Source organism: Chiloscyllium plagiosum, chromosome 30, assembly GCF_004010195.1.
Source record: "Chiloscyllium plagiosum isolate BGI_BamShark_2017 chromosome 30, ASM401019v2, whole genome shotgun sequence".
In the NCBI taxonomy this organism is placed as follows: Eukaryota; Metazoa; Chordata; class Chondrichthyes; order Orectolobiformes; family Hemiscylliidae; genus Chiloscyllium; species Chiloscyllium plagiosum.
In genome coordinates this window covers 35258936-35286346 of record NC_057739.1, presented here as the reverse complement: position 1 = coordinate 35286346, position 27411 = coordinate 35258936, and the positions used below count along the sequence as shown (strand labels likewise).

Genomic DNA, 27411 nt, shown 5'->3' with positions numbered 1-27411 from the left:
TGTTTCCACACTGTAAGTAATCTAATCTAATCTAATCTAATCACATATCAACCGTACCATCTTCAACTACACATTTGGTCACCTCCTTAAAAAAATTCAACCAGATCTGTTAGGCATGACCTCCCTCTGATAATGCCATGCTGACTATCCCTGATCAAACTCTCTAAATGGAGTTTAATTGTCTCCTTCAGAATTTTCTCCAATAGTTTCCCTACCTTTGATTTTAGACTCACTTACTTGTAATTCTCTGGTTTATCCCCACCACCTTTTTGCAAAGTGGAACATTAGCTGTCCTCCACTCCCATGGCACCTCTCCTGTGGCCAGAGAGGAACTAAAATTTGGGTCAAGGCCCCAGTGATTTTCTTCTTTGTCTCCCAGAACAGGCTGGGATACAACTCATCCAGACCTGGGGACCTGTCCATTTGTAAACCCACCAAAACTTTCAATACTCCTCACACCCTAGTTCAATCTGAAGAGCCTCACAGTCCATCTTCCCAAATTCTGTACCTACATCCCCTTTCTCCAGAGGGAAGATAGCTGTGAAGTATTCGTTGAACACTTCATTAATTCCTCCGGCTCCACACATAGGTTATCCCATTGGTACCTAATGGGCCCTATCCTTCCCCTTGATGAACTTGGTATTCTCCCCAATCTGGACAGCCAGCTTTCTTTCATGCCGTCTCTTTGCTCTCCTGATTGCTTTATGTTCCCACCTCTACATTTTCCATACTCCACTGGGACCTCCTCTGATTTGCTGCCTTTGTACTTGTTATGCACCTCTCTTTTTATCCAGTTCTGAATATTCCTAGACAACCAGGGGTTGTTGCTCCCACCATTTCACCCGAAAGGGAATATGTTGGGCTTGTACTCTCCCCAATTCCTTTTTGAATGTCACCCACAGTTTGACCATAGGTTTACCCTGAAATATTATTCCCAGTCTACTGTGGCCAGACCCTGCCTTATTTTAACAAAATCTGCCTTCTATCAATCCAAAACATTTTTGTGCAGACCATCTTTTTTCTTTTTTGTAGCAAACTTAAAACTCGTGGTGTTATGACTCTGATGAAAAGTCACTGGATTCCAAACATTAATTCTGTTCTCTCTGCACAGATGCTGCCAGGCTTGCTGAGTTTCTCCAGCAATTTGTTCATGTTTGTTTCAGAACTTCAGCATCCGCAGTTCTTTGTTTTATTGTATTGAAACATATGGTGTTGCAGTCGCTAAAATGCCAGTGTGACTTTGAACACCTGGCCGGCTTTGTTCCTCAGAATTAGGTCCCTCATAGGACCATCTACATATTTATATAAAAAAAGGCTCTCCTGAACACATTTCAAGAAATCTCCCCTTCTAAACCCTTTATACTATCATTATCCCAATTAATGTTGGGGAAGTTGAAATGCCCTAATATAATTAAGTGATTATTTTTACACATCTCAATTGTCTACATATCTACTCCTTTACAGCCCACTGACTGTTTGAGGGCCTATAATACCCTATAAGGATGAATACCTCCTTTCTATGCATAAGCTCTATCCACAAAGCCGAATTTGACATCCCTTTCAAGATATTGTTCCTGCTTATTGCAGTAACTGACTCCTAAATTAATAATGCAACACCTTCTTTTACACCCTCTCCTGTCCTATTTGAAGATCCTATACCCCAGAATGTTGAGTTGCCAGTCATGTCCCTCTTTCAGCCATGTCCCTGTGATGGCAACATCAAAACTCCACATAGCAATCCACGCCCATTAATTCATCTGACTTAGCTGTAATACTCATACCACTAAAGTAGAAGCCATCCCAACCTTGCCGTACTCCCTTGAGACTCAAAATGTCTGAACTCACTCTGCTGAGGTTCCTTTTCGAAGGTATGTTGTGTCACAATTGAATTAAAGCAGTTAGCACTAAAGCACTCCTTGTTGAACTCTAGAACAACCTCAACTATCCGACCGAGACGGGTGCGGAGTATTCTTTTCAGATAACTGATTGTTCGGATAACCAATCAGGATTCCCATGGCGGTGGCAACAACAGGAACAGGGTCCCGTGGCGGCGACAATATCAGGAACAGGGTTCCCATGATGTTGGCAATAGCAGGTACAGGGTTCCTGTGGCAACCTGTTCCTGCTCCCGCCGCCAGCCCAGGCTGCCTGCTCTTGCTGTGCTTTTATATAAATTTTTATGGGACCTTGAGATCTTGTTCAGATAACCCGAAATTCTGATAATTGATGTTCAGATAACTGAGGTTGTTCTACAAGTTTAAGTTTTTTCCAACAGCTCTAGCAAACTCGCCTGCAAAGATATTGGTTCCAGTCTGATTCAGGTCCAGATTGCCCTGCTTGCATTGATGCATTCATCTGCTGTAGACTATTTCTGTACAACCTTTGAGGCCTGGTCTTTAATCTAGTGCCTTGTCCCTTGAACTCGAAGCAAGACCTTATCCTTCATTTTACTTCTATCATTGATACCATTGTGTACCACAATCTTCCCCTTCAAGATGCCCTGCACCCACTCAGTGACAGCCTTGACGCTGGCACGAGGGAGGCTATACTTCATCTTGGAGCTGTGTCTACAAGCACAGAAATGCCCACCTGTTCCCGAACTGATGAATCCCTATAACTATCAATCACTCCTCTTTTTCTTCCGACCCTCCTGTACAACAGGCTGCTTGTGGGGCCAGAAGTTTGACTTTATCTACACTTCCTAGAGGAACCAGTACCCTCAACACCTTCCAAAATGGAAAACAAATCTGACAACAGGACCTCAAGGGACTCCTGCACTATCTGCCTGTTCCTCTGTGACCGTTGTGGTGGCCATCAATCCCTTCGTTTCTCCAATTCTTTGAGGTACAGTCTGGCTATTTCACGAAACGTGTGACCCATATATCTATGTAACTCTCAGCCCCACGGATCTTCCTTGGTTTACATGAAGATTGGTTAGCATATTAATATTTAGACACACACAAAAGTGCATAACTTTACTATTAGTCACGATCATCTTACCAGCAGAACTGCAGAGGAACCATTTGGTCTGGACAAATGAATGGACATATCAGGAAACATTCTGTCAATCCGTGCAATAACATCATCCACGTATCTGAATGAGTAGAAGAATACAAATCGGAGTTGCATTTAACACAATGTTTTTTAAATAAAAGGATACACAACAATTTTAAAATGCCATGAGAATAATATTAGACTCCTGTTAGCTGAGATGTGCAATAGAGAGCATGTAGTTATCTGGTTGCAAGTAATGATCCCAACATCTGACACCAAGCTGCTACACAACAGGACCAAATAGTCAACTGAATAACTCAGAATGCAAGATGTAGAAATGGTAGCCACCAGCTCCCAAGAACTTGGGAAAAGCATGCAAAGTGTCTGGATCTTTTACAACTTTTAAAATAGGTTTCCCAGCTGCCATAACTTCAATCATTTCCATAGTAAAAGTTCATGGGACTTGCCTATCAAAATGTACCATTAACCTGAACATCTACAGAACCTTGTCGTAAAGTACCCAGGGGAATGAACAAAACAACAATCTTAATTATTTTAGCTAATATATTTTGCTTCCATAATAAGTGGATTATACAATTCTAATAATTTAAGTTTAAAACTAAGCAAAGATATTTTACAACAAGAACTAAGCTATATACATACACACACACACACACACACACACACACACACACACAGTTACTAATATTAATTATGAAATAACAGATTGCATGTTTGTAACATCATTTTGAAGGAGTAGGTAAAGTTTCTACTATTACATACATGGATATATTTGATTGCACAAGACTTAATGAACCAATTGACTATTAAACAGACTTTTCCCCATTCACCCCGCCATATTTGATAAACTTAGAAATTTGTTTTCATTGCTTAGCGGTACAATAGTTGATTAGAACCACACATCTAGTAAGTAACCAGAATTTTAAATTCAATGTCAGTATACTAAATATCCTGGAAAATCTTCAAGGTCTTATGTTATTTCAGATGTGGTTGACGTTATTCATCACTGAATAAATCACTGACTTTGGTTGAAGTAGGCAGTGGTTTAATTCAAGCTTTTCAGACAAGTGACAAAACTTGCAACGGTCAAGTTCAGTTAAATTTGGTGCAAAGTTCTGACTGCCACTAGTTTGTTTATAACACACTTTGCACCAAGCATCTGAAATTTAAAAAAAAATGACACACAAAATAAACTGGGACAATTACTTCATTATTATCACAACATCTTACACTCAGACAGTGAACCCAGTGTTAGACTTTAGTTCAATTTCAAAGGTTAAATGATGATCTGGTACAATCCTGATATTGTATACAATAAAAGATCACCTTGCAGATCAGTTATTTGTTCCCCAATTCTGCAGGTGATTTCACTCCATATCATTCTACAGCCAGGCACAGGGGAAGTACATCTCATCAGTACACCCACTAATTCAAAGACTATTGTATTGATCTGAATCTGCTGACCCAGCAACAGCCTTAGCACCTTATTTTATTATTTCACAGAACTGCCACTTTATTGCAGTTTACGGACTGTGGTGAAAGCAGAGGTCAGCAGTAACCAATTATAAACAAGAGGTTAACTTCATTTCAAAACAAAATTAAAAATTAGGTGATGACCCTGTAAAGCAATGACTGATGCAAGAAATTAAAGTGATTGCAGGTTTTTTCAAATGAACTTAAGAGACTTCACCCAATTTTTTTTGATCAAGGACAAAAAGCGAAATTTCACACTATAGGACGACAGCAGTAAAATTACAGAGTGGGAATCTCAATTGGAAAAGTTCAGTCTAATAACTCATACTATACTCCTGTGTAAGCTCTTTTTAAAAATTTAATATCTATGTTCAGATACCACAACTTGTATTTACGTAGTAGTTAATGTAGGCATACAACCCAAGACAATTTATCAAACAAATGGAACGCAGAGGAGATATTAGAAGCAAAGATGTAAAGTTCAGATGAAGAGGTAAAGGGTTTCAGGGAGCAAATAGGGGGGACTAGCTGGCTAAAGCATGGCTACAAACGGTGCAGTCAAGCTACAGAGTAGAAGAAGTGGGCAGAATCGGATAGATCGAGAATGCCAGAAGGGACCGAAAGATGTTACAATGACAGCAACGAACAAGGCCAGAAAGGTATGTAACCACAAGGATGATAATTTAGTATTAGGCACTGAGGGACCAGGAATCACTGTAGCAAAGACAGGAGTCAACAGGTTCTAGATTTTGCTAAGATGAATTTTACAGGAAGTGGAGGATGGGAGATTGACCATTACAACTCTGCAACAGTACACTCTAGAGGTGACAATGAAATAGGTAGTGAAACCTGGAATTCTTTACTCCCAAAGACCTTGGGCGCTCAGTCAAGTTAAAGAAAAAGATGTAGATTTATAGATATTAATTCTAGAATTTATCTAGTAATTAATACGAAGATAGGGTAGAAAAAATAGCAATGATGTATATAATCAGCTTTGATCCTGAATACTGGTGCAGTTTTGAAGGACTAAATGGACTATTTCTATGAGGTATTCAGCAGTCAACAGATTGAGACAGGCTTTTTGACAAAATATTGGATCAAGGTCAGATCAAGCTCAAATATAATGCTGAGATTATAGACAATATCCAGTAAAGGGGGGCTACAATCCGTAAAAGAGGATGTGGAGACTAAAGATAATGGCTTCAATTTCTTAATGTGTGCTGCAAGGCATTGCAGCTATTCCAACACTGATAGCAGGAGTGAATGCCTGATTGGAGAGATTCAGATATGAAGCTGTATGAAAAAAAAAATAGATTTGGTAGACCAACTTGATAATTGATCTGTCAATTGGTACTTCAACCTCAGGTAGCTAGCTACCTGACAAAAGGAGCTGTGCTCCGAAAGCTTGTATTTTCAAATAAACCTACGAACTATAACCTGGTGGAATATGATTTTCAACTTTGCCCACCCCAGTTCAACACCAGCACCTCCACATCAATTCAGACAAAGGCACTGCACGATTTACTGTGCAGCCTCTGCCACACTTTCCCCTACCAATGAACTCCTTACAGAAATGATAACAATTACAATACAGAGAAATTAAAGATAATAATACTGGATGGGATTATTGGAAGCTTACTTCCTCTTTATATCAATGATGATCTCAAATACCCCTGTAACCTACCTTTAGTTAAACAAGACATTCAAACTGATCATCCAAGATTTTGAACAATATTCTGTTATGTTGGAACTTTTATTTTCCCTAGCTGATTGTAAGAATTGACATAATAAGAGGAACTCCAAAGGAAAACCGAACTTTTCAATTCTCAAAGGTTCTAATCAGACTAAGATTGATGAAATGCACGTCATCCACAGATACAACTGATTCCATTCATCTTATCTCTCATTTATAAAATTTCTGCTGTGTTTTACTGAAGTCATTAAACTGCTGGAAAAAGTGCTTGCAGACTACCACCATGATATGTAAAGTAGCTCATAGTTACAGATTCTGTTAATGATTACATGTTGAATATTGAGCAGTGAAAGAGCATCATTCATTGTAATGCTCTCAAATCCTATCAAAATATCACACTAGGCACTAATATTTTACACAGCTTCTCTTCATTAATGCAAGATGTGAGCAGAAGTGTTTTAGCTTACCTCAAATAAGGAGAGGTGAATGTGGTAAACCGACATGGGCAGCATTAGACCAACTGAATCTAAAGGTAACAAAAAGCACTTAATTTAGCATGAAGTGGGCCAATCCTATAAAGTCCTTTAAAATTTACCACCTGAACAGAATCATTCCTATTGTCAATACAATTTTCAGGTCCCACTGGAAAACATAATTCAGAAATTGCTGATTTAAGCAATGGGCGTGTTCCAATGGAAGCTTTATCCTTGCATCCTCAGACACTATATTTATACTCAGTGGGGTTGTTAAAAAGGGGATAGGTTTTCTAAAACGCTACTGCTTGTAACTGCAGCACCATGCAAAATAATTTAGTTCAATAGAATTATGGTATTAATTCTGTCTGATATTGCTTTTATGCCATCGAAAATTATAAGACAGAAGTTTAGCAAAGTTGTGTCCTACAATTGTTCAAAGAGAGCATTCCCTATGTTAGTTATCTGCTGAGATTTTACCTTGTCTGCATATATTTAACCTTTAGGCGCTTACTTTCATCTGCTCAGAATGGCTGGTCTTTTCATTTTCATTCCTCAAACAGATCTATCAAAATGCTAGGAGCCACAATGAGCATTTTACATTCCAATTCCTTTTCACTCTACATCTTCCACAATACATCCTCTGTTGAGAATACCATTGCTGAATTTGTTTAAAACATGATTTAACATTAAATCAAAAAACTTAACACCAAACAAATTCTTTCCCAATAGTTCCCTGTAGCTTTTAAAAAACCTTCAGCTTATCTATGAACTAGAATAAAGCTCATGATGTATCATTCTGGTTACTTAATTATTGTTATTTTTTCATCAGATGTGGGTAGTGTGACACTTATTACCCTATCCCTAATTACCTCTTCAGTAGGCAGTGGTGAGTCCTTCTCTTCAGGACAACTGAATAGCTTATTGGGATACTAAGAAGGCAATTAAAAGTCATTTACATTGCTGTGGGTCGAGGGTTACATCCAGATCAAACTGGGTGAGAATCCTTTCCCAAAAGGGCATCAGTAAACTTGACATGTTTTTCCACAATCACTTATTATCATTGATGGTAGAAAATGATGATTAAAAACAGTTCCAGATTGTCAGGAAACCCCAACTGGTACTTGGAGGAAACTAAGTTCTTACCTTTATGTGATCTGCTCTATATATCTCCATGTAACTAAGGACAGGTAGCAAATGTTGAGCTGCCAGCATCCTCCAAACTTTAGAAGGATGCTGAAATTATTTAACAGAATGTTAAGCTCCAACCATCTCCATGACACCAAAGCCTGTTCTGAGCTGAGTTTTAGAGTTTTTCATATTTCACTGAATGCCTTTCACGAATTTAACTTTAACTCAAAAGAAAAATTCTGAATAGTCATTATCATAAATAGTGTGGACAATACACTACTTATATTTGTATTCTACTTTCCTAGCTAATAAACCCCAAAGCAAATGACTCCAAATGTTTTAAGTACACTTAACTTCAACGCGCATCAGTTGCATTTATGCTCTTTTCTACAGTTAAACTTAAATTTGTAAAGCTAAAAATTGTACTCGAGCTATAATACATGAAGTAGACCTTTACAAAATCAGTATAATATACAGTCAGTGACAGCAAAGTCAGAGCAAGATAAAGGCCATTCTATCAGCAAACTTGAAATAGAACAATTTAGCCATTTTTAATAAACAAGGTGAACAAATGATGACAAAGGTGAATAAGATCAATGTGCAGCTGGTTAAATGACACTCTGAACAGCTATTACTTAAACCCCTCATAATTACTATACTTAAGCATTAAGCTGGTAATGCTTTAAAATAATTGAAAAGTATACAGAGACAGAATTAGGCTTCAAAATGTGAGCTCTATTTTTTTTTTTAAATTGAGGAGGTCAAAAGAATATCAGAACTTGTAGTTGCTCATCTGGAACCAAGATTTCATTCCAACCAGAACAGTTCTGTTCCTTAGAAAAACTATTCAAAATGTACAAAGATATTCATAAAACAAAACAAGCAAGTTTACATGGATTGACACTGGACAGTACTGTCACGGGGTGTAAAAATTGTTTCAATCTTATACTGGTAACATGAGAGAAAGTTCACTGGCTGAGGCCAGGTATGGAGGGATTGTTGCAACAGGAGGTCGAGTAGATTGGGTCTGTATTGATATTGGAATATAGAAGAATGAAAGGCAACCTTATTGAAAAGAAACCTAAACATTCAAAATTCTTTGGGGCATTGACAGGGTAGATGCAGAAAGATGGTTTCATTTTGAGTGAGATTAGGACCAGAGGGCATAATCTCAGAATAAGAAATTGCACATTTAAGATTGAGATAAACAGGAATTTCTTCTTTCAGAGGGTAGCAAATCTGTGGAATTTTTACCACAGAGATCTGTCAAGACTGGGTCATTAAGTATGTTTAAGTCTGAGATAGACAGATTTTTAATCAGTAAGGGAATTGAGAGTTATGAGGAAAAGGCAGAAAAGTGGAGTTGAGGATTATCAGATCAGCCATGATCTCAGTAAATGACAGAATAGATTTAAATGAGCTGAATGGGTTACTTATGCTCTTATGTTTTATGGCCATATCTCAGAGGAATACACAACACTAGGCTTGCACTGTGATTCTTCACATTTTTGCAGGCTTTGTAAATTTGCAATGCAAGGTGCTCCATTGCTAATGTATAAATGCTATCGGTCTTCGTCAGTTAAATAAATTATTGCACATCTAAATCTGTAGTCTTGAATCCTAGGTGGTTTGTGCAGTCCATTGCAAATAAGAAAACCCAAAATCAAACTAAGTTTTATTTAAAAATTAATAAAAGAATTATTTTATTAATTCTTTTATTAATTAAGAAAAGAAACAGTTTGCCGGATTTGAACCAAATCAGTATACAGTGCAGAGAGGGTCAAAAGGTTAAAAATCAGGAGCAATTCCAGTTTGGGATACATTTTAGGATCTCATCTTATTCTCCCAAAGACGTGACTGCTTGACTAACAAACCATTCTTTACATTTAAAAGTCAAGGAAAGCATGGGTATTTATGATATCAGGGAAAATGCAACACGTCATAGGTTCCAAATATTTAAATAATTCTCTCTATCAACCTTCATAAATTACTTTTAAAAAACGGAATTGTAGAAATCGGAATCAAAACAAACTGCTAGAAACTCTTAGTACATCCACAGTGTATGAAGGGAAACTGGTTCAGTCCAAGACTCTACTGCTAAGGTTTTTCCAGTAATTTCAAATTTCCTGTCTACATAAGAAAGCAAAACAAAATATTATGGCAGAATTTACTTTAATTTCTTTCAAAATGTGCTATCCCTAAAGGTTGGATAAATGATTTCACATTGTGGTACTGAATTATGCAGACTACCCTACTTGAGTTTTTTTAATACCAAGGGAAGAGAGGGAATTATCAGCCAAAGCATTCATTTCTGATGGTTTTTTTCATGACCCCTTACTGGAAAAGGTCTTCATCTGACGGCAACTAGGGAGAAAAGATCAGGCTCAGACTCAATATTCTCATGAACAAGCAGCCTTCTGGTATGCTATCTAAGATGACACACAGAATGGTTATGTGACCATTACCATGGCCTCAGTTAATGCTTTCAATAACCTTCTGAGCTGTTACTAAAAGCAGGTTTGAGGAAATGGATCATTGCTAGACTACCTTTACACTGGAAATGATTTGGAGTGAGACACTACTACTGAGTAGAAACAAATATTTTAGGAGCAGTTGGTACCACTGTGGCATGAAGTTAAATTCAACTGGTACCTTGTTTTAAAAAGCTGAGGGATCAAGAGAGTGTCAGAATTTCTAGCTGCACTCCTGGAACCAAGATTTGAATCCAGCCTAGAAGGGCTCAGTTCTTTCGAAAAGCTATTCAAATTAGACCACAAGACATAGAAGCAGAAATTAGGCCATTCAGCCCATTGAGTCTGCTCCACCATTCAATCATGGATGATAAGTTTCTCAACCCCATTCTCCCACTTTCTCCCTGTAACTTTTGTTCCCCTCGACAGCCAAGAACCTATCTCTGCCTTAAGTACACCCAATGACCTGGCCACCACAGCCTTCTGTAGACAGGCAGGAAGCTGGAAGAACACAGCTTTCTGTGGCAGTGAATTCCATAGACTCACCACTCTCTAGCTGAAGAAGTTTCTCTTTATCTCAGTTCTAAAAAGGTTTTCCCTTTACTTTAAGGCTGTGCCCTCAGGTCCTAGTCTCTCTTACCAAGGTAATCATAGAAGGAAATAGTAAACATGGTCAGACAGGGAGAATGATACTATCACAATGTAAGTCCAATTAACTTCTCAACTGAAAATACATTTGACTCAATTTTGATATTGTTCTTTACCCGATTATAATTTTCAAAACTTGTATATAGCCTGACAAACTAATTGGCACTTGATTAAGACCTTGACTTAATTCAAACTCCAAAGACGGCAGAAACTGGAGACAGTTGAGAGTACCTGATTCCCATCTAAATTAATCTTAAGCTCACTCCCTACAATCAAATCTTTTTAAAAGAAAACATATGTACATTAGCAAAATAAATCAATGAGATTACCAATGGTACCAAAACTGCAATCAAAAGAAGAGTATTGAACTGACAAAGGAAAAATGTCTATAAAGATATACTTATATCATTTTGCTGATAATCAAGACCTCAAATTGGAATAGTATAGCATGGATCATCATATCTGTAAATTATGTTAAATTTTACTTCATATTAATTCATTATAATCAACATATATGACCAATTTCACTTTTCTGAAAAAAAATCAGAGATTGAAAACTTATTACTAAACACAAGTAGATTTTAAATTCACTGTATTATGACTTGGAACAGGTTGCTACAAGTTTCATGCAATGTTGCAACTAGTCATTCACCCCACACCAATTAACAATGTTTAATAAAAGAGCATTAGGTGCCAAATCTTTAAGCAAAATAGCATATTTGGGCAGGAAAAATGCACCATGTGCAAATGGAGATTAAAAGCTTTCACACTTCTTGACAGTTCCCTTCGCTCCTGTTCTCTTGGTAACAGCTGAACATCTGTGACAGTTTCAGGAAGGGAAAGTAAAGCAGTCAATGCCCCACAAGCACAATTCAAAGTTTTGCTTTTGTGAAGAAACTCCACTTGATACATTAGCGTACATTATTTAAAAAAAAACAGCATTCTCCCAAGTCCATTGTTGCAAGAAAATATACTTTCTAATTTAAAAGAAATTGCATTTCCAGTTAGAATTACAATTCTACATCTGCCCAATTCATTTCTGTTAACTAAAATTATAAAGCAGCCGCAAAATAGCCAAATATCCAAACGCAAGGTGTATATAAAATATCAATAATGTTAGACAATTACTGTTTGGATCCAACACAGGATTTTTTCATGTTGTTAAGATTTGTTCCATATTCTATTATGCTTCCAGAATTGCATTCTTCAAGTGTCACATGCATGAACACAATGCCGTTTTCAGGAGCACAAATTTATACTGCATCATACATTAAAAGGTCACAGTGAAGACTGAAGTGTTCTTGTGTGCGTAACAATGTCCGTCATAGTCTCCAAAAACAGATTAAATTGTCATTTATGTATTATTGCCCACTGAAACAGATGCATATAAATCGCCATTTAGCCTACAAAAGAATAGTAGCTATAGATAAATAGTAATTCACGGGCAGAAAGAACAACAGGGTAGAGGTGAGCAATGCTCCCTTTATCTCTCACAGCTGCAGAACTGCAGAGTATTTGAAAACGTCCAACATGGGAAAAAAAACATGCTACGAAGGACCAATGTTTCCTTTAAGACGTTAATGCGTGCAGCAATTGAAGGGACGACATAGTTTAACAAACAGTGGCACTGCAAAAAGACGAGAGGAAACAAGAAGTGGGTTAGGTGATAGGATCATTGGTCAAGTTCTGATATTAAATAAAGTCAGTCAACTGAAGGTATTACTAATCTTCATAAATAAGACTCTACATCATACAATGTACAAGGTGGGGGGAGAAAAAGACTCATTTGTATTCATCCTTTCGCTCTCTTCTCTGCACTTGAGATCCACTGAACACTAGACAGGTGGCACCACAATAATGACCAAGAAAGCTTACAATTACACTACCAACTTGGAAAGATTGAAATGAACTAATTTTCAATGTTAGGTGACAAATGTCCAAGATGTTTGCTTTGTAATTGGTTATAAAACTAAGCAAAATCAAACCCCCTGGGATTTTGACACTAGCTTGTGTGGAAATCGTGTAATGTGATGGCCATTAACATGGCTAATTCCTCCCTTCCTCGTTAATATCCTTTTATTAGTTTGCCCATCTTTCTCCCTTTCTGTCACCTGAAATTGGGGTCAAGTGTTGATGTGTAGCTCCACAGGTACCTGAAGCCCTTCACTTACCAATTCTTCACATGCGATCTAGATGAGCAGCATCGTTTAATCATGATGTTCCGGCAGGTAGCTGAAGTCCATAAGACCATAAGACATAGGAGTGGAAGTAAGGCCATTCGGCCCATCGAGTCCACTCCGCCATTCAATCATGGCTGATGCGCATTCCAGCTCCACTTACCAGCGTTCTCCCCGTAGCCCTTAATTCCTCTAGACAACAAGAATCTATCAATCTCGGACTTGAAGACATTTAGCGTCCCGGCTTCCACTGCACTCCGTGGCAATGAATTCCACAGGCCCACCACTCTCTGGCTGAAGAAATGTCTCCGCATTTCTGTTCTGAAATGATCCCCTCTAAGTCTAGCCATGTTATCTATCATTCACAAAAATGCACATTTCAGAAGGACATGGAGGTACAGAAATAAGAAATAATATTTCTGATTTACTCTTCATAGCTCAGGGGTAGTGTAACCACTTGTATTCTCCCTATCATTGCCGTAAATGAGGTAATAGTTGAAAATGTGTTGCTGGAAAAGCGCAGGTCAGGCAGCATCCAAGGAGCAGGAGAATCGACGTTTCGGGCATGAGCCCCTCTTCAGGAATGAGGAAAGTGTGTCCAGCAGGCTAAGATAAAAGGTAGGGAGGAGGGACTTGGGGGGGGTGGGAGAGAGGGGCGTTGGAAATGCGATAGGTGGAGGGAGGTCAAGGTGAGGGTGATAGGCCGGAGTGGGGGTGGGGGCGGAGAGGTTAGGAAGGCGGTGCTGAGTTCGAGGGATTTGACTGAGACAAGGTGGGGGGAGGGGAAATGAGGAAACTGGAGAAATCTGAGTTCATCCCTTGTGGTTGGAGGGTTCCTAGGCGGAAGATGAGGTGTTCTTCCTCCAACCGTCGTGTTGCTATGGTCTGGTGAAGGAGGCCATCTGGGTTGCTACCTAGACTACACCTCCTCCCACCCTGCCCCCTGTAAAAACGCCATCCCATATTCCCAATTCCTTAGTCTCCACCGCATCTGCTCCCAGGAGGACCAGTTCCAATACCGTACAACCCAGATGGCCTCCCCCCTTACTTCCCTCCAAGGCCCAAGGGATCCTTCCATATCCACCACAAATTCACCTGCACCTCCACACATATCATTTATTGCATCTGCTGCACCCGATGTGGCCTCCTCTATATTGGGGAGACAGGCCGCCTACTTGTGGAACATTTCAGAGAACACCTCTGGGACACCCGGACCAACCAACGCAACCACCCCGTGGCTCAACACTTCAACTCCCCCTCCCACTCCACCAAGGACATGTAGGTCCTTGAACTCCATTGCCAGACCATAGCAACACGACGGTCGAACGCCTTACTGAAGTCCATATAGATCAAATCTACTTCTTCAAAAAAACTCAATCAAGTTTGTGAGACATGATTTCCCATGCACAAAGCCATGTTGACTATCCCGAATCAGTCCTTGCCTTTCCAAATACATGTACATCCTGTCCCTCAGGATTCCCTCCAACAACTTGCCCACCACTGAGGTCAGGCTCACCGGTCTATAGTTCCCTTGCTTGTCTTTACCGCCCTTCTTAAACAGTGGCACCACGTTGCCAACCTCCAATCTTCACCTGTGACTATCTATGATACAAATATCTCAGCAAGAGGCCCAGCAATCACTTCTCTAGCTTCCCACAGAGTTCTCGGGTACACCTGATCAGGTCCTGGGGATTTATCCACTTTTAACCGTTTCAAGACATCCAGCACTTCCTCCTCTGTAATCTGGACATTTTGCAAGATGTCACCATCTATTTCCCTACAGTCTTTATCTTCCATATCCTTTTCCACAATAAATACTGATGCAAAATATTCATTTAGTATCTCCCCCGTTTTCTGTGGCTCCACACAAAGGCCACCTTGCTGATCTTTGAGGAGCCTTATTCTCTCCCTAGTTACCCTTTTGTCCTTAATGTATTTGTAAAAACCCTTTGGATTCTCCTTAATTCTATTTGCCAAAGCTATCTCATGTCCCCTTTTTGCTCTCCTGATTTCCCTCTTAAGTATACTCCTAATTGAGACCACAAGGGCTTTTATTAATGTTGTAATGAAAAACATGTTGTTTTTACCTTGAATTTGATTTATTTCTATTCCTACAGAGCTTGGTAACAAGCTGATTTGTCTTTTCACAAGCCAAGGAGCTACAATTCAATGAGTTTTTAACAAACGATATAGTAATTAAAACTTTTTAATGTATGCATGTCTCTCAGGCACTGCTCACCAACCTAGTGACAATTGCAGGAGTACCATAGTAGTAATTAATTTAACCAATTCAACAAATCTCAAGACCGTGAAGGAAGCTGGCTCAAGTTAAGAGGATAGGTTGGTGAAACTGGAGCTCTTCTATTTAGAAGAATTGATCAAGTGACGACTGAACGAATGACTGATTTTGATTGTTTTGACAGGGAAAACTGCTCCCATCGACAACCAGAGGACATGGTTTAAAAGGTGATTGGCAAACAAATCAGGGTGTGGGAAGTAAATCACTTTTAAAAAAGCCAGACGGTTTGGGTTCAATCCCCACAAGCCCAGAGGTGTATCAAAAGATGTCCAGACAGGATGATCAAAAATACTTACAAGGAAAAGACAGAAGTTCGATATTAACTGAGTAGTCCCCAAAGAGACATGGTACAGACACAATGAGCCTTCTGTACGTTACCTGTTCTATGGTTGAATAAGACAACCCTAAGCAAAGTTCAAAATTGTTAATATTCTAATCTTCACTGTGCTCAAATTAAAATACTCCAGGCAAGATTTTTACCCTTCATTCCGTATTTTTTTTTAAAAAAAACAAAACATGCAACTCAACTCTGATATTGACCCATAGAAATGTCCTAGCAAAATCAAACTAACAGATGAATGATAGTGACACCTGTGTCTATTTCCCATCCATGTCGGTGAATAACAGTCTATTATCATCCATACGTTTTACACTTCTGCATCAATATGCATTACAATAAACTTTTCATGTGAAATTACATTCATTGGCAAACCTATTTAATTTATCCAAATTCCTTTTACTTTACAGGTCATTCTGCTATAATGCACATTAATGCAAATTCACTATAATGTGATTAATAAATTGGGAATACTTTCTAAGGTGCGAACTTTTAAAACATACATTGGTTGTAATGCAATTACATCGTCAACACTTTAAGCGCTGTTTCTAAAGCACGACTTTTTTATAACACAGGGTTGCACAAGAACAGAACCATCACATTAGAAAAGAACTACTTATATTTGTAATCACTGTCTGCTATCCTGATGAGGGCTACTCTACTCTAATGGCAGAGGGAAGATGTCAAAAGTACTGTATGCAGGTTGACACTGTAATAATACTCTCCGCATGCATCACTACTCATCATGCTCACTCGCTTGTTCCTTACTTATACTGGTGACCCAGCAACTTATTCATAATTAACTCCATGTGCCTCGACCACATTCAGAAGCCTCGGTCACTGAACCTTAGCAAATACCTTCTACGAAGTGAAGTGAATGGTATTAACCGGATATTAAATCACTGTTACCGCTAGGATTTTACTGACGTGTAAATTGTGTGCAAACTATTAATCTTACGTTCACATGCCCTGTGAAAGAAACTCCAACAGCATAATTATAGATTACATTGTTCCAAAACTGGGTTGTGCCTAGACACAGAAATTTTGAATTGCTTAATACTTGTGTGAAGTAAACTGAAGCAGGGTGGAGTATCACAATTAGCGGCATATTGGTAGCAAGATGCTAAGTAAATCTAACAGCAGCACTGCACATTCACTAGTCATCTCAGATATGCTAGAAGATTTGTAAAGCTAATTTCTCTTGAAACTAGCCTGATCATTTTTTGTGAACACAGTGCTATTTAATTATACATTATTTCTGTTCTGTAAGCTTGTCTCAAATATGTTTTCTCTACTAAAGCTGAGCTGAATCACATTTGCTTTGTTGATGAGATATTCAAGTTCTGTGCTTCTCATGCATACTGAGGGCCAGACACCAAGCAGGTCTTTTATAAATCATTTTTATTATGATCAGAGTACAAGTACTACAAGATAAAGACATAGCTTGGTACCATTCATTTTGGCCGGTTCTGCTTTACTATATATTCCTTCACAATTTAGTGGAAAGAAAGTAAATTCAAACAAGACTCATGCGCCATAGTTTAAAATAGAAAAACCTGAAAAAAAAAAATAGGCTTATAATAGTAACTGTAGTGTTAGATTGCTAATGACTGCTAATCAATTGACACGTTGTTAAAAATGCTACTTAAAATTGTACTTACTATTCTGGAATATCTGTTTAGTTCAGATGTAATGCACAAATACAAAAACCTCTTGAAATTAAATGCGTATTGATGCTGAAGCAGGTAGTGAAGTGCCAATCTTACAAAATGAATAGCAACAGGATTCAAACAGCAAATTTTATACATTTGCTTTTAATCGTATATCTGCCCCTCGCCTGAAGTTGCCTGCACCATTTGCACACAAATAAAAATGCCACTAATTCCACATTATTTCGGCAGCAAATTCTTTCCCTTTGTCCATCTTATCGTGATTCCTATGCCACCATTTAACCAGATATCGAGCTTTCCAAATGGATGGCAATATGGGAGTCTATAACCATCCAAACGATTTAGTAATTTGTATGAATGATTTATAATGTACATAATATGAATGGTTTTCCATTGAGAAAAAAAAAAATCACAACTACCCAACAAGGAACATCTTCTGATTGCTACTTAAATTATTCCTTTTAACAGAAGACTCTAGACTTGAATACTGTGACATTGAAAAATTGAAGAGACATTTATTACAGTTCACCAATATATACAACTAATGCATTCACAGACATATTATTTCTGGGCTAGTACTAAGCCATTTGGTTCCAAAGAGCAGCATGCTTTTGCTCCATGATGACATGCTCAGTCAAAATAAATCACTCCTACCTCACCTCTACAGTTCAGCTGTTTTGTCTGTGTTTGGACCAAAGCTGTAATGAGGTCAGGAGTGGAGAGTCACTGGTAGAAGCCAAAACAAGAGTCAATAAATAGGTTATTGTTAAGCAAGTGGTGCTGGGGAACAGAGTCCAGAGAAGACTAAAAGGATGATAATAGACTGTAATAGATTTATCCTGGTTTTCACTTCATTTTGGGGTGGTGGTGGTGATGGAGAGAGAAGCGTTAGATGACAACCTTCCTACGCTTCACAGAATTGTGGGTCCATTCTGTGCTTCTGTCTAGGCCTTCCTATGTGACATATGATCTTTCAATCTCAACATTTTTGTTGAACAAACATAGAATAGCCTACCATGAATAGCTATTAAGGCAGTTGTTATACTGCTTAAACAGAAATTGGATATACATCTCAAAGGGAAGAACTAAGAAAGATAAGAGGAAAAAAAAAGGATTAGTGTAGCTAGTTCCATTAGGAGCAAGGAAACTCACTGGGATGAATGGTCTCTGTTATATAATTGAGGAAATAATAGTAAATGAAAACCTACTTCTGCTGCACAATTCTCTTAAAATGTTCAACCTTTGCACCTTGGGATCACAATCAAGTTAATATCTCAGAATAAGAGACCATTCCTTTCGATAGGTTACATCAATTATGCTGTCATTCTTAATCAATTCAAAACAAAAATGAGACCGGTTTCACTTTCGTCCATTTTCCAGTTTAAAAACAAGAGGAACGAGAGAGGATGCACCCATTTGGAGACAGACAAATTGATGGGTTCTGCAACAGTATAAGAAGAACATTTGCCAGTGACGGAAAGGTATTCATTGATTGGCAGCAAAAGTACTGCAGGACAGCATACATTCACAAAAGGTGAAGGTCATGCCTGCCAAGGAAGTCTACTAATGTGTTTTGAATGCAAGTCGTCTTCCTTGTACAAGAACCCTCTAATCAAAATACATACGCAACATCCATACGGTGAACCTGAACAGCATGAATAACTTCTGTGACACTATCTGTGAAGTGTTTTTCCCTCACCTTCAGATATCAAAAACTTATAACCATTCAGATAAAATTCACTGAAATCTTTGGTTTAAGTGAGCAGAGTCCATGATACAAAAATAATGTTGATGGAAATTATTGTAAAATTAAATATATTTCACAACTCCAAGCATACAATGGGATAGAACTTCTTATATCATAAGTTATTCCATAAGAAGGTACTTCAAATTCAAGATCGTGGCCTGCCATTTTTACATTGTTACTAATCATTCAAAGCATGAAAATTCATATCTTTAGTCTGCATACTTTCCATTGATCTGAATTTGCACAGAACTGAGCTGTATTTTTAGTTATTCCAAGGTAAAACAGCAGAGAATCACACAGATGTCTCCCCATGAAGGTCCCACCACCAGGAAAGCTTCTTGCAATGGACAAGAGGCTGGCTGCGAGGTGCATTAAGTACCTACTCCAGGGAGGCAGCTAGCAGATCTGCTCAACTTAGGGTCCACATTATAGGCCAGATAGGACTAGTATTGTAGAAGGGGAAGATAAAGGGCTTGGTTACAGGATGGAGTTGTAAATATTTGTTAGTTGTTCCGTTATATTTTAACAAATAAAGTTGTTAATTTTTAATTAGATCTTGGTCTATCGAATTTTCACAGCTTATTGCACGGGATAAATCTTTCCTGTGTTGTTGGTTTTAAATTAAGCAGGAGAGATTACCCTGATTCGTAACACTGTTTGGAAACCCTCCAGTTTCAAACTGGTGGCCTCCCTGAGGCAGTCCAAAACGTAAGCATTGATTTGTCAATGTGACCAGAAAACACAAGACAATAGCTAGCCAAAAAATGATTAATCAAAGTATAATTGCCCAATAACTTCAGGAGTTAAACTTATAAAATAACTAGCCAATATTCAAAATCACAGCAGATGTGAGCTAATCCAAGCCACCTTTTGGAAGACAGAGATTTATACTTCAAAACGTCAGTTAAAGAGAAGTCGTGCGACCAACCAAGCTGTGTGTATATACCGGGACTGATCGAAAATGTAAAAGCAAGGAGTGAAAAAAGCAGCTTTTCTCCTTCTCTCCAACTTAACAGCTAAGGTTGGAGTTGGCTGAATCATGACCTGTGTCTAATATCCCTGCAAACAGAGAATTCTACTGGAAGGGCTCTGAATTTTCTACAGTAAACTCTCCAGAAGCAAAAGAGGCATTCTCACTGCATTTTTGAAACAAAATTTAAGTGGGGAACCAAAAGCCTGTGAATTACAGCTGGACTAGACAATTAGCAATAAGCTGTGAACTGACTCTTATTTCTCTTAATGTTGTATTTGGGCAAATTTATGCATTTCTACATTTAATCTGTAATGATGGGTGGCACAGTGGTTAGCACTGCTGCCTCACAGTGCCAGGGAGTTGCACTACGAGGTCTGATTCCACCCTTGGGCAACTACCTGTGTGGAGTTTGCACATTCACTCAGTGCCTGCGTGGGTTTCTAGCGATTGCTCCACTTTCCTCCACAGTCCAAAGTTGTTCAGGTTAGGGTAGATTGGCCATGCTAAATTGCCCACTTTCCAGAGATGTGCTGTTTAGCTGGAGTAGATATGGGAAATGCAAGGTTACAGGCATAGGATACGAGGGTAGGATGCTCTTTGGAGGGTTGGTGTAGACTTGATGGGCCAAATGGCCTGCTCCCACACTGTAGGGATTGTGTGTGGCATTTCAGAATTTGCATTAACCTTTTAGTGCTTTAATCCAGGTCATTTTCAGCACAAACAAATCTGACTACAAATTTGGTGAAAACTCCGAAAACCTGCCCATCTGATCCTTACAATCAGCTTTTAACCAGCTAAGTGCCTATATTGGATTGGCAAGTCCATCTTTCAATCTTTAATCTATTACAATCAAACAAGGAAAAGTCAGGAAATCCATTCCATTCCTTCTCACTGGGTTTTGACAGGCAGAATGACCATAAATCATCAGCCATGCTTGCAGTACACGTCACCTCAGCAAATTTATGTAATTAGTAAGTCCCAAGTTATGAACTTCTTCTGCCCATTAGCTTAGTGATGAAAAGTCTGAATGTGTATGCTTGGACATCTTAAATTTGGCATCTCTTAAGTGCCAAATACAGTATTATTTTAATAAAAAAAGGGAGTCATGCCTAACAAAGTGGCCTATAGATGTTCTAGGACCTCCTTTTTAGTATACTTTCAAGCATAAAATATATTTTAGCAGTTTGAAGGAAAGCCAAGGCTACAATGCATTTGGTCAGAAAAACTATTTAAGAATGAGTTAGAAAGAGATTGTAGTAAAGCTAGGAGCCCTCTTCCCAATGGTCATGAATTGTAAATATTCGTTTAGAACTTGATAGTTGTGTTAAAACATATGCGTATACTTTATCTAAAATACCAAAAATTGACCTGCAAAGTAGTATAAACATAGGGGTGCATTCCTGCAGTCCTTACACTCGCCAAGCGCTCGCATTTATCCCTGGATACTTGCTGGTTGAGCAATTGTCTGAAGAATGTTAGCAATAAGGCACTTACTAGGAAGTTAGTACTTGCATACAAATTGCCAGTCAGCAGATATTTGTCACAGATTGAGGAGGTGCCTGAAGAACACAGTATTGGCCATAGATTGTGACTAAAGTAATTGTCATAAGTATCCAGTATTAGTAAACAGTGAATCTGATGTAAACAGGTTTGACAGATCTGAAGCAATTACAGTCATAGAGATGCACAACACGGAAACAGACCCTTCAGTCCAACTCGTCCATACCAACCAAATATCCAAACCTAATCTAGTCCCATTTGCCAGCACTTGACCCATATCCCTCTAAACCCTTCCTATTCATGTACCCATCCAGATGTCTTTTAAATGTTGCAATTGTACCAGCCTCTACACTTCCTCTGGCAGCTCAGTCCATACACACACCATCCTCTGCTTGAAGAAGTTGACACTTAGGTCCCTTTTAAATGTTTGCCCTCTCACCATAAACCTATGGCCTCCAATTCTACACTCTCCCACCCTGGAGAAAACACCTGTCTATTGACTAACCATGCCTCCCATGAATTTATGAGCACATTTCTTAACTGTGAAAAACCAAAATCTGACACATTATGGAAAATTTTAAATTCTCATGATGAGAGAGAAAAGTTAAAGATTTTAAAGTAAGAAACTCAGCATCACCCTACCTACAATTCACAAAACTATCAAGCAGGGTCAATGTTATGAAAGGAGAATTTTGTCAAATTTGCTAGTTTTTTTTAAGGATGTAACATGTGGGGTGCATGAAGGAGGTGGAATAGTAAATGTGACTTACTTAGATTTCCAAAAGACATTCTGGAAGATGCTATGTAAAAGTTTATGCACAAGAGCTCATTGTGTTGGGTGTAATATGTTAGCATGGGTAGAGGAGGAGTTAACAGGAAATGGACAGTCTTGATAAATGAATTGCTTTCTGGTTGGCATACTGCACCTATTGGGCTATCATAAGAATGTGTTGGGGCCTCAATATTTCTATTAATGAAGTATGTTGTAGCAAATTTGATGACACAAGGACAGGTTGAAATGCAAGTTTCAAGGCTGAAAACATTCTGCAAAGGGATTTTAAAATAACATTGATGAATGGCTTACTTGTCTGAAGCACAGAACTTTAGACTATTTAGCCAGTCCTTAATTTATAGACTTGATTTTTATAACTTCTGAGTTTGGATGATGTCAGTGTTTCATGTTTTTTGGTCATTGAATATTTCATTTGAATCCCAGGTTTTCTTCCTTGTTGCATGCAAAATGCACGAAAAGTGAGGATCTCACAATGTTCAGAGATTTCAACAGCCCCAGTATTTTGTCATTTTATTATTTATACAAGAACTTGCAAACTACTCCAGTAAATGGCTTTGAGTCACCCCACAAGTAAGCCACTCATGACTGCATCAATATACAGCAATATACATCTCTAGTTAACACAATTTACGGCATTTCAGCATGTGCTTTTTCAGCTACAGAAATCTCAACTCCTGCATTGGTCCAGTGCTAGTCTCTATTATTTCCAATATCAGCAGTACCTAAGTTAGAAATCAATTCAATTTATTCTACAAATTATGTTGCAGTTTACATCTCCATTAAAAAGTAACTTAAATAAAATCAATGAATACTAATTACATAATCAAAGAAGCATGAAAATAAACAAAATAATTATAGAACATTGGTATAGGAGTGCAACAAATAACATTAATAAACAAACAGCAAAAGTTAAAGAACAGGTGTGTATAAAGCTGAAATTCCTGTTTTAATGCAAGTTCAGGGAAATATGCAAAAACGATTGTACGCTGGGTCACCAACCAGTTATATCAGGGGACAGACACTCAAATTGATATATACAGAGGAAATTTCAATCTCACCTATCCAATTGGTGAAATGATACATGGCTACGGTAACTCAATTGTATTGGTTTAATTTATGATCTTTGGTCAGGTCTAGGGCAAGTTCAGTTTAAAATTTCTCTCTGTAAACTTCAAAAATTTGTTGACATTTTTTATTGATCTCAACTAGTTTGTTCACATTATGTCAAACAGTTGTGACATTTAATCACCATACTAACACTAAAAGTAAAACTGCACAAGCAAATATATCACAGATTAATGGAATCAAGGAAGCTTTGCATATAAAACTATTAATGGATGTACTTGCATAAATTTATGAATAATTAAGAACTGTCTCCAAAATCATGACACTCAAGAGACCAAAACACCTAATGATAGATGTCATTTAATAGAATTCCAACTTAAGTAACCCTAAAAAAAAGTATAAAAAAGATTTAGCAGAATAATAGACTCCTTTCACAAAAGCTAGCTACATGAGGAATACTAATATGCCACCTGTTTCTCTAGAATTTAGAAGGTTGAAGAGAGATCTGATCAGACGTTTTCAAGATGTTAACAGGAGAAAACAAAAGTCAATAAAGGCTGGTTGGAGATTCTAGAACTAGGGCACGTGATTAAAATATTACGTCCAGAAGAGACTTTAGGAACCACTTCTACACAGAAAGCTATAGAGATTTAGAACTCTCTTCCACAAACAGCAATGGATGCCAGATCAGTTGGTAATTTCCTATCAGAGATAGAGAAATTTGTGTTAAGCAAAAAGATATCGTCCAAAGGCAAGTATATGAAATTAGGCCAAATATCAGCCAATGATGTGATTGAATGGCAGAACAAGTTTGAATGGTCTACTCCTGTTCCTATGTATGTCCATGATATTTCTACTACAACATACGAAAGTTAACATAACTCAACTTGAAGTTTTGAACTTTGTGGAGTAAAATCTCACTCCCTATATAATTTGATCAACAGGACATTGAAGTTGAAGTACTAATCTGAACTTGCTCTTCTCTGTGCGGGTATTGATATGTTGCTCATTTGCTACAGTCAGTTTTTATGCACAAATAATTTTGATGAACAAGACATAGGAATCAAACAAAGTCAGTTTAGGTATGTGAGAATTAAAAGTTCAACAAATCTGAATAAGCTGAGAAATGAAGCATGTACATTTTTGAAATTTATTCAAAATAATTTCCATAAAGTTACAAATGAATATTTTTCATGCAATATTGCTGTTGTTTCAGCACCATTCACAAACGTGAAACTTCCAGTCCTGACAAGCTAAGACAGATGTACGTTTTTTCTGGATTTGCTGTCAGTTAACATGACAAAAAAGGGTTTATAGAAGCAACTAAGCGTGAGGTTAATATTGAAAGCATGATTGTTTGATTTATTAAATATCCATATTAATAAATATAAATAGCTTAAGCAGAAACAGTCAGAGTCTTCATATTAGCACAAATTTGATTGGACAAATAGCTAGTTTCTATGCTGTAACTTTCTTATTACTCCATTAGTAACCTGAATTTAGTGTTGTGCAATGAGGCAGACTTGATAAGGGAGCTTAAGGTGAAGGAACCCTTAGGAGGCAGTGATCATAATATGATTGAAGTTACTCTGCAATTTGAGAGGGTGAAGATAGAATCAGAGGTAATGGTATTACTGCTGAATAAAGGCAACTACAGGAGGCATGAGAGAGGAGCTAAGTAAAATTGACTGGGAGAGAAGCCAAGCAGGAAAGACAGTGTAACAGCAATGCAGGAGTTTCTAGGAGCAATTCAGGAGACACAGCAGAGATTCATTCCAAGGAAAAAGTAGTATGGTACAGGGAGGATGAGGCAACCATGGCTGACTAGGGAAGTCAGGGATGGCATAAAAGCAAAAGAGAAAGCATATAACGTGGCGAAGGGCATTGGGAAACCAGAGGATTGGGAAGCTTACAAAGACCATTGAATGGCAAACAAAGAAATAAGGAGGGAGAATATTAAATATGAGGGTAAGCCAGCCAGTAATATAAAGGAAGACTGTAAAAGTTTCTTTAGATAGACAAAGGGGAAAAATGAACATTGGGTCACTGGAAAATAACACTGGAGAGGTAGTAGTGGGGAACAAGGAAATGCTAAGGAACTGAATAATTACTTCACAATAGTTGTCACGGTGGAAGACATGAGTAATATCTCAAAAATTTAAGTGATGAAGAGGCAGAGCTGAGTATGGTGGCCATCATCAAGGAGAACGTGCTTGAAAAACTAAATGGCCTGAAGGTGGATAAATCATCTGGACCAGAGGGACTACACCCCAGACTTCTCAGGGAGACAGCGGAGGTATAGTGGCGATCTTTCAGGAATTGCTAGAATCAGAAATGGTCCCACAGGACTGGAAAATTGTTAATATGACACCCCTGTTTAAAAAGGAGTAAGACAAAAGGTGGAAAATTATAGACAGATTAGCCTAACCTCAGTCGTGAGTAAGATCTTGGAATCCATTGTAAAGGATGAAATTCTTGACTACTTGGAAGCGTATGGTAAAATAGGGCAGAGTCAGCATAGCTTCATCAAGCTTGACAAATCTGCTAGAATTCTTTGAGCAAGTAATGAGCAGATTAGACCAAGGAGAGCCAATGGATGTTATCTACCTGGACTTCAAGAAGGCCTTTGGCAAGGTGCCACACAGGAGACTACTTAGTAAGATAAGGGCTTGTGGTGTCAAAGGCAAGATACTAGCATGGATAGAAGCTTGGCTGCCATGCAGAAAGCAGTGTGGAAAAAGCATCCTTCTCAGGATGGTAGCCGGTGACAAATGGTGTCCCACTAGGCTGTGTTGGGACTACAACTTTTCACTTTGTACATTAACGATGTAGATGAAGAACTGAGGGGATTCTGGATAAGTTTACAGATGATACAAAGATAGGTAGATGGACAGGTAGCATTGAGGCGGCAGGCAGAAGGATTTGGACAGGTTAGGAGAGTGGGCAAAGAAATGGCAGATGGAGTACAAAGTGGGAAAGTGCGAGATCATACACTTCGGTAGGAAGGAGAGTGGCATGGACTGTTTTATAAATGGGAAGAAAATTCAGAAGTCAGAAGTGCAAAGAGACTTGGGAGTTCTCGTCCAGAATTCTCTCAAGGTAAACTTGCAGGTTGAATCAGTAATTAGGAAGACAAATGCAATGATGGCATTTATTTTGAGAGGACTTGAATATAAAAGCAACAATGTACTTCTGAGGCTCTATAAGGCTCTGGTCAGACCACATTTGGAGTATTGTGCACATTTTTGAGCCCATTCCTCAGGAGGGATACACTGGCCCTGGAACATGTTCAGAGGAGCTTCACGAGAATGGTCCTAGGAATGAAAAGCTTAACATATGAGAAACGTTTGAGGACTCCGGGTCTATACTCAAATGGTATTTAGAAGGATGAATGAGATTGAAATATACAGAATACTAAAAGGCCTAACCAGAGAAGATGTTGGGAAGATGTTTCCATTGGTAGCAGACTACAGCCCAAGGGCACAACCTTAGAGTAAAGGGAAGATCTTTTAGAATAGAGATAAGGAGAGACTTTTCCAGCCACAGAGTGGTCAATCTATGGAATTCATTGCCACAGAAGGCTGTGGAGGCCAGGTCATTGAGTATGTTTAAGATGGAGATAGATGGGTTCTTGAGAATCAAGAGGCTCAAAGCTTATGGGGAGAAAGTAGGAGAATGGGTTTGAGAAACTTATCAGCCATGATTGAATGGTGGAGCAGATCCAATGGGCTGAATGACCTAATTTCCACTCCTATGTCTTGCGGTCTTGTGGTCACCCAAATCCCAAATTCCTATAATTCCCTCCATAAAGACCTGTGCATAGTAATCATAACAAGGTCAGCTGCTGGACTTCACAGAATAAGAGTTCACTGATCGGACTAGATTAACAGCCCAGAGTGTCCTGGCTGACAGATTAAAAAGGAGTGTGCCAGGCAGTACTAGAGTC

General features: G+C 38.4%; 1 protein-coding gene across 2 annotated transcripts in view; it reads right to left on the bottom strand.

The window, feature by feature from the left end:
- The window catches only part of med27 (mediator complex subunit 27), a 241464-nt gene that overhangs the window by 109890 nt on the left and 104163 nt on the right, over positions 1 to 27411 (bottom strand). For both annotated transcript variants that reach the window (XM_043720349.1, XM_043720350.1), the window contains exon 4: positions 3001 to 3094. In XM_043720349.1, the coding sequence (XP_043576284.1) occupies positions 3001 to 3094 (94 nt within the window). The remainder of the gene's footprint in view (positions 1 to 3000; positions 3095 to 27411) is intronic.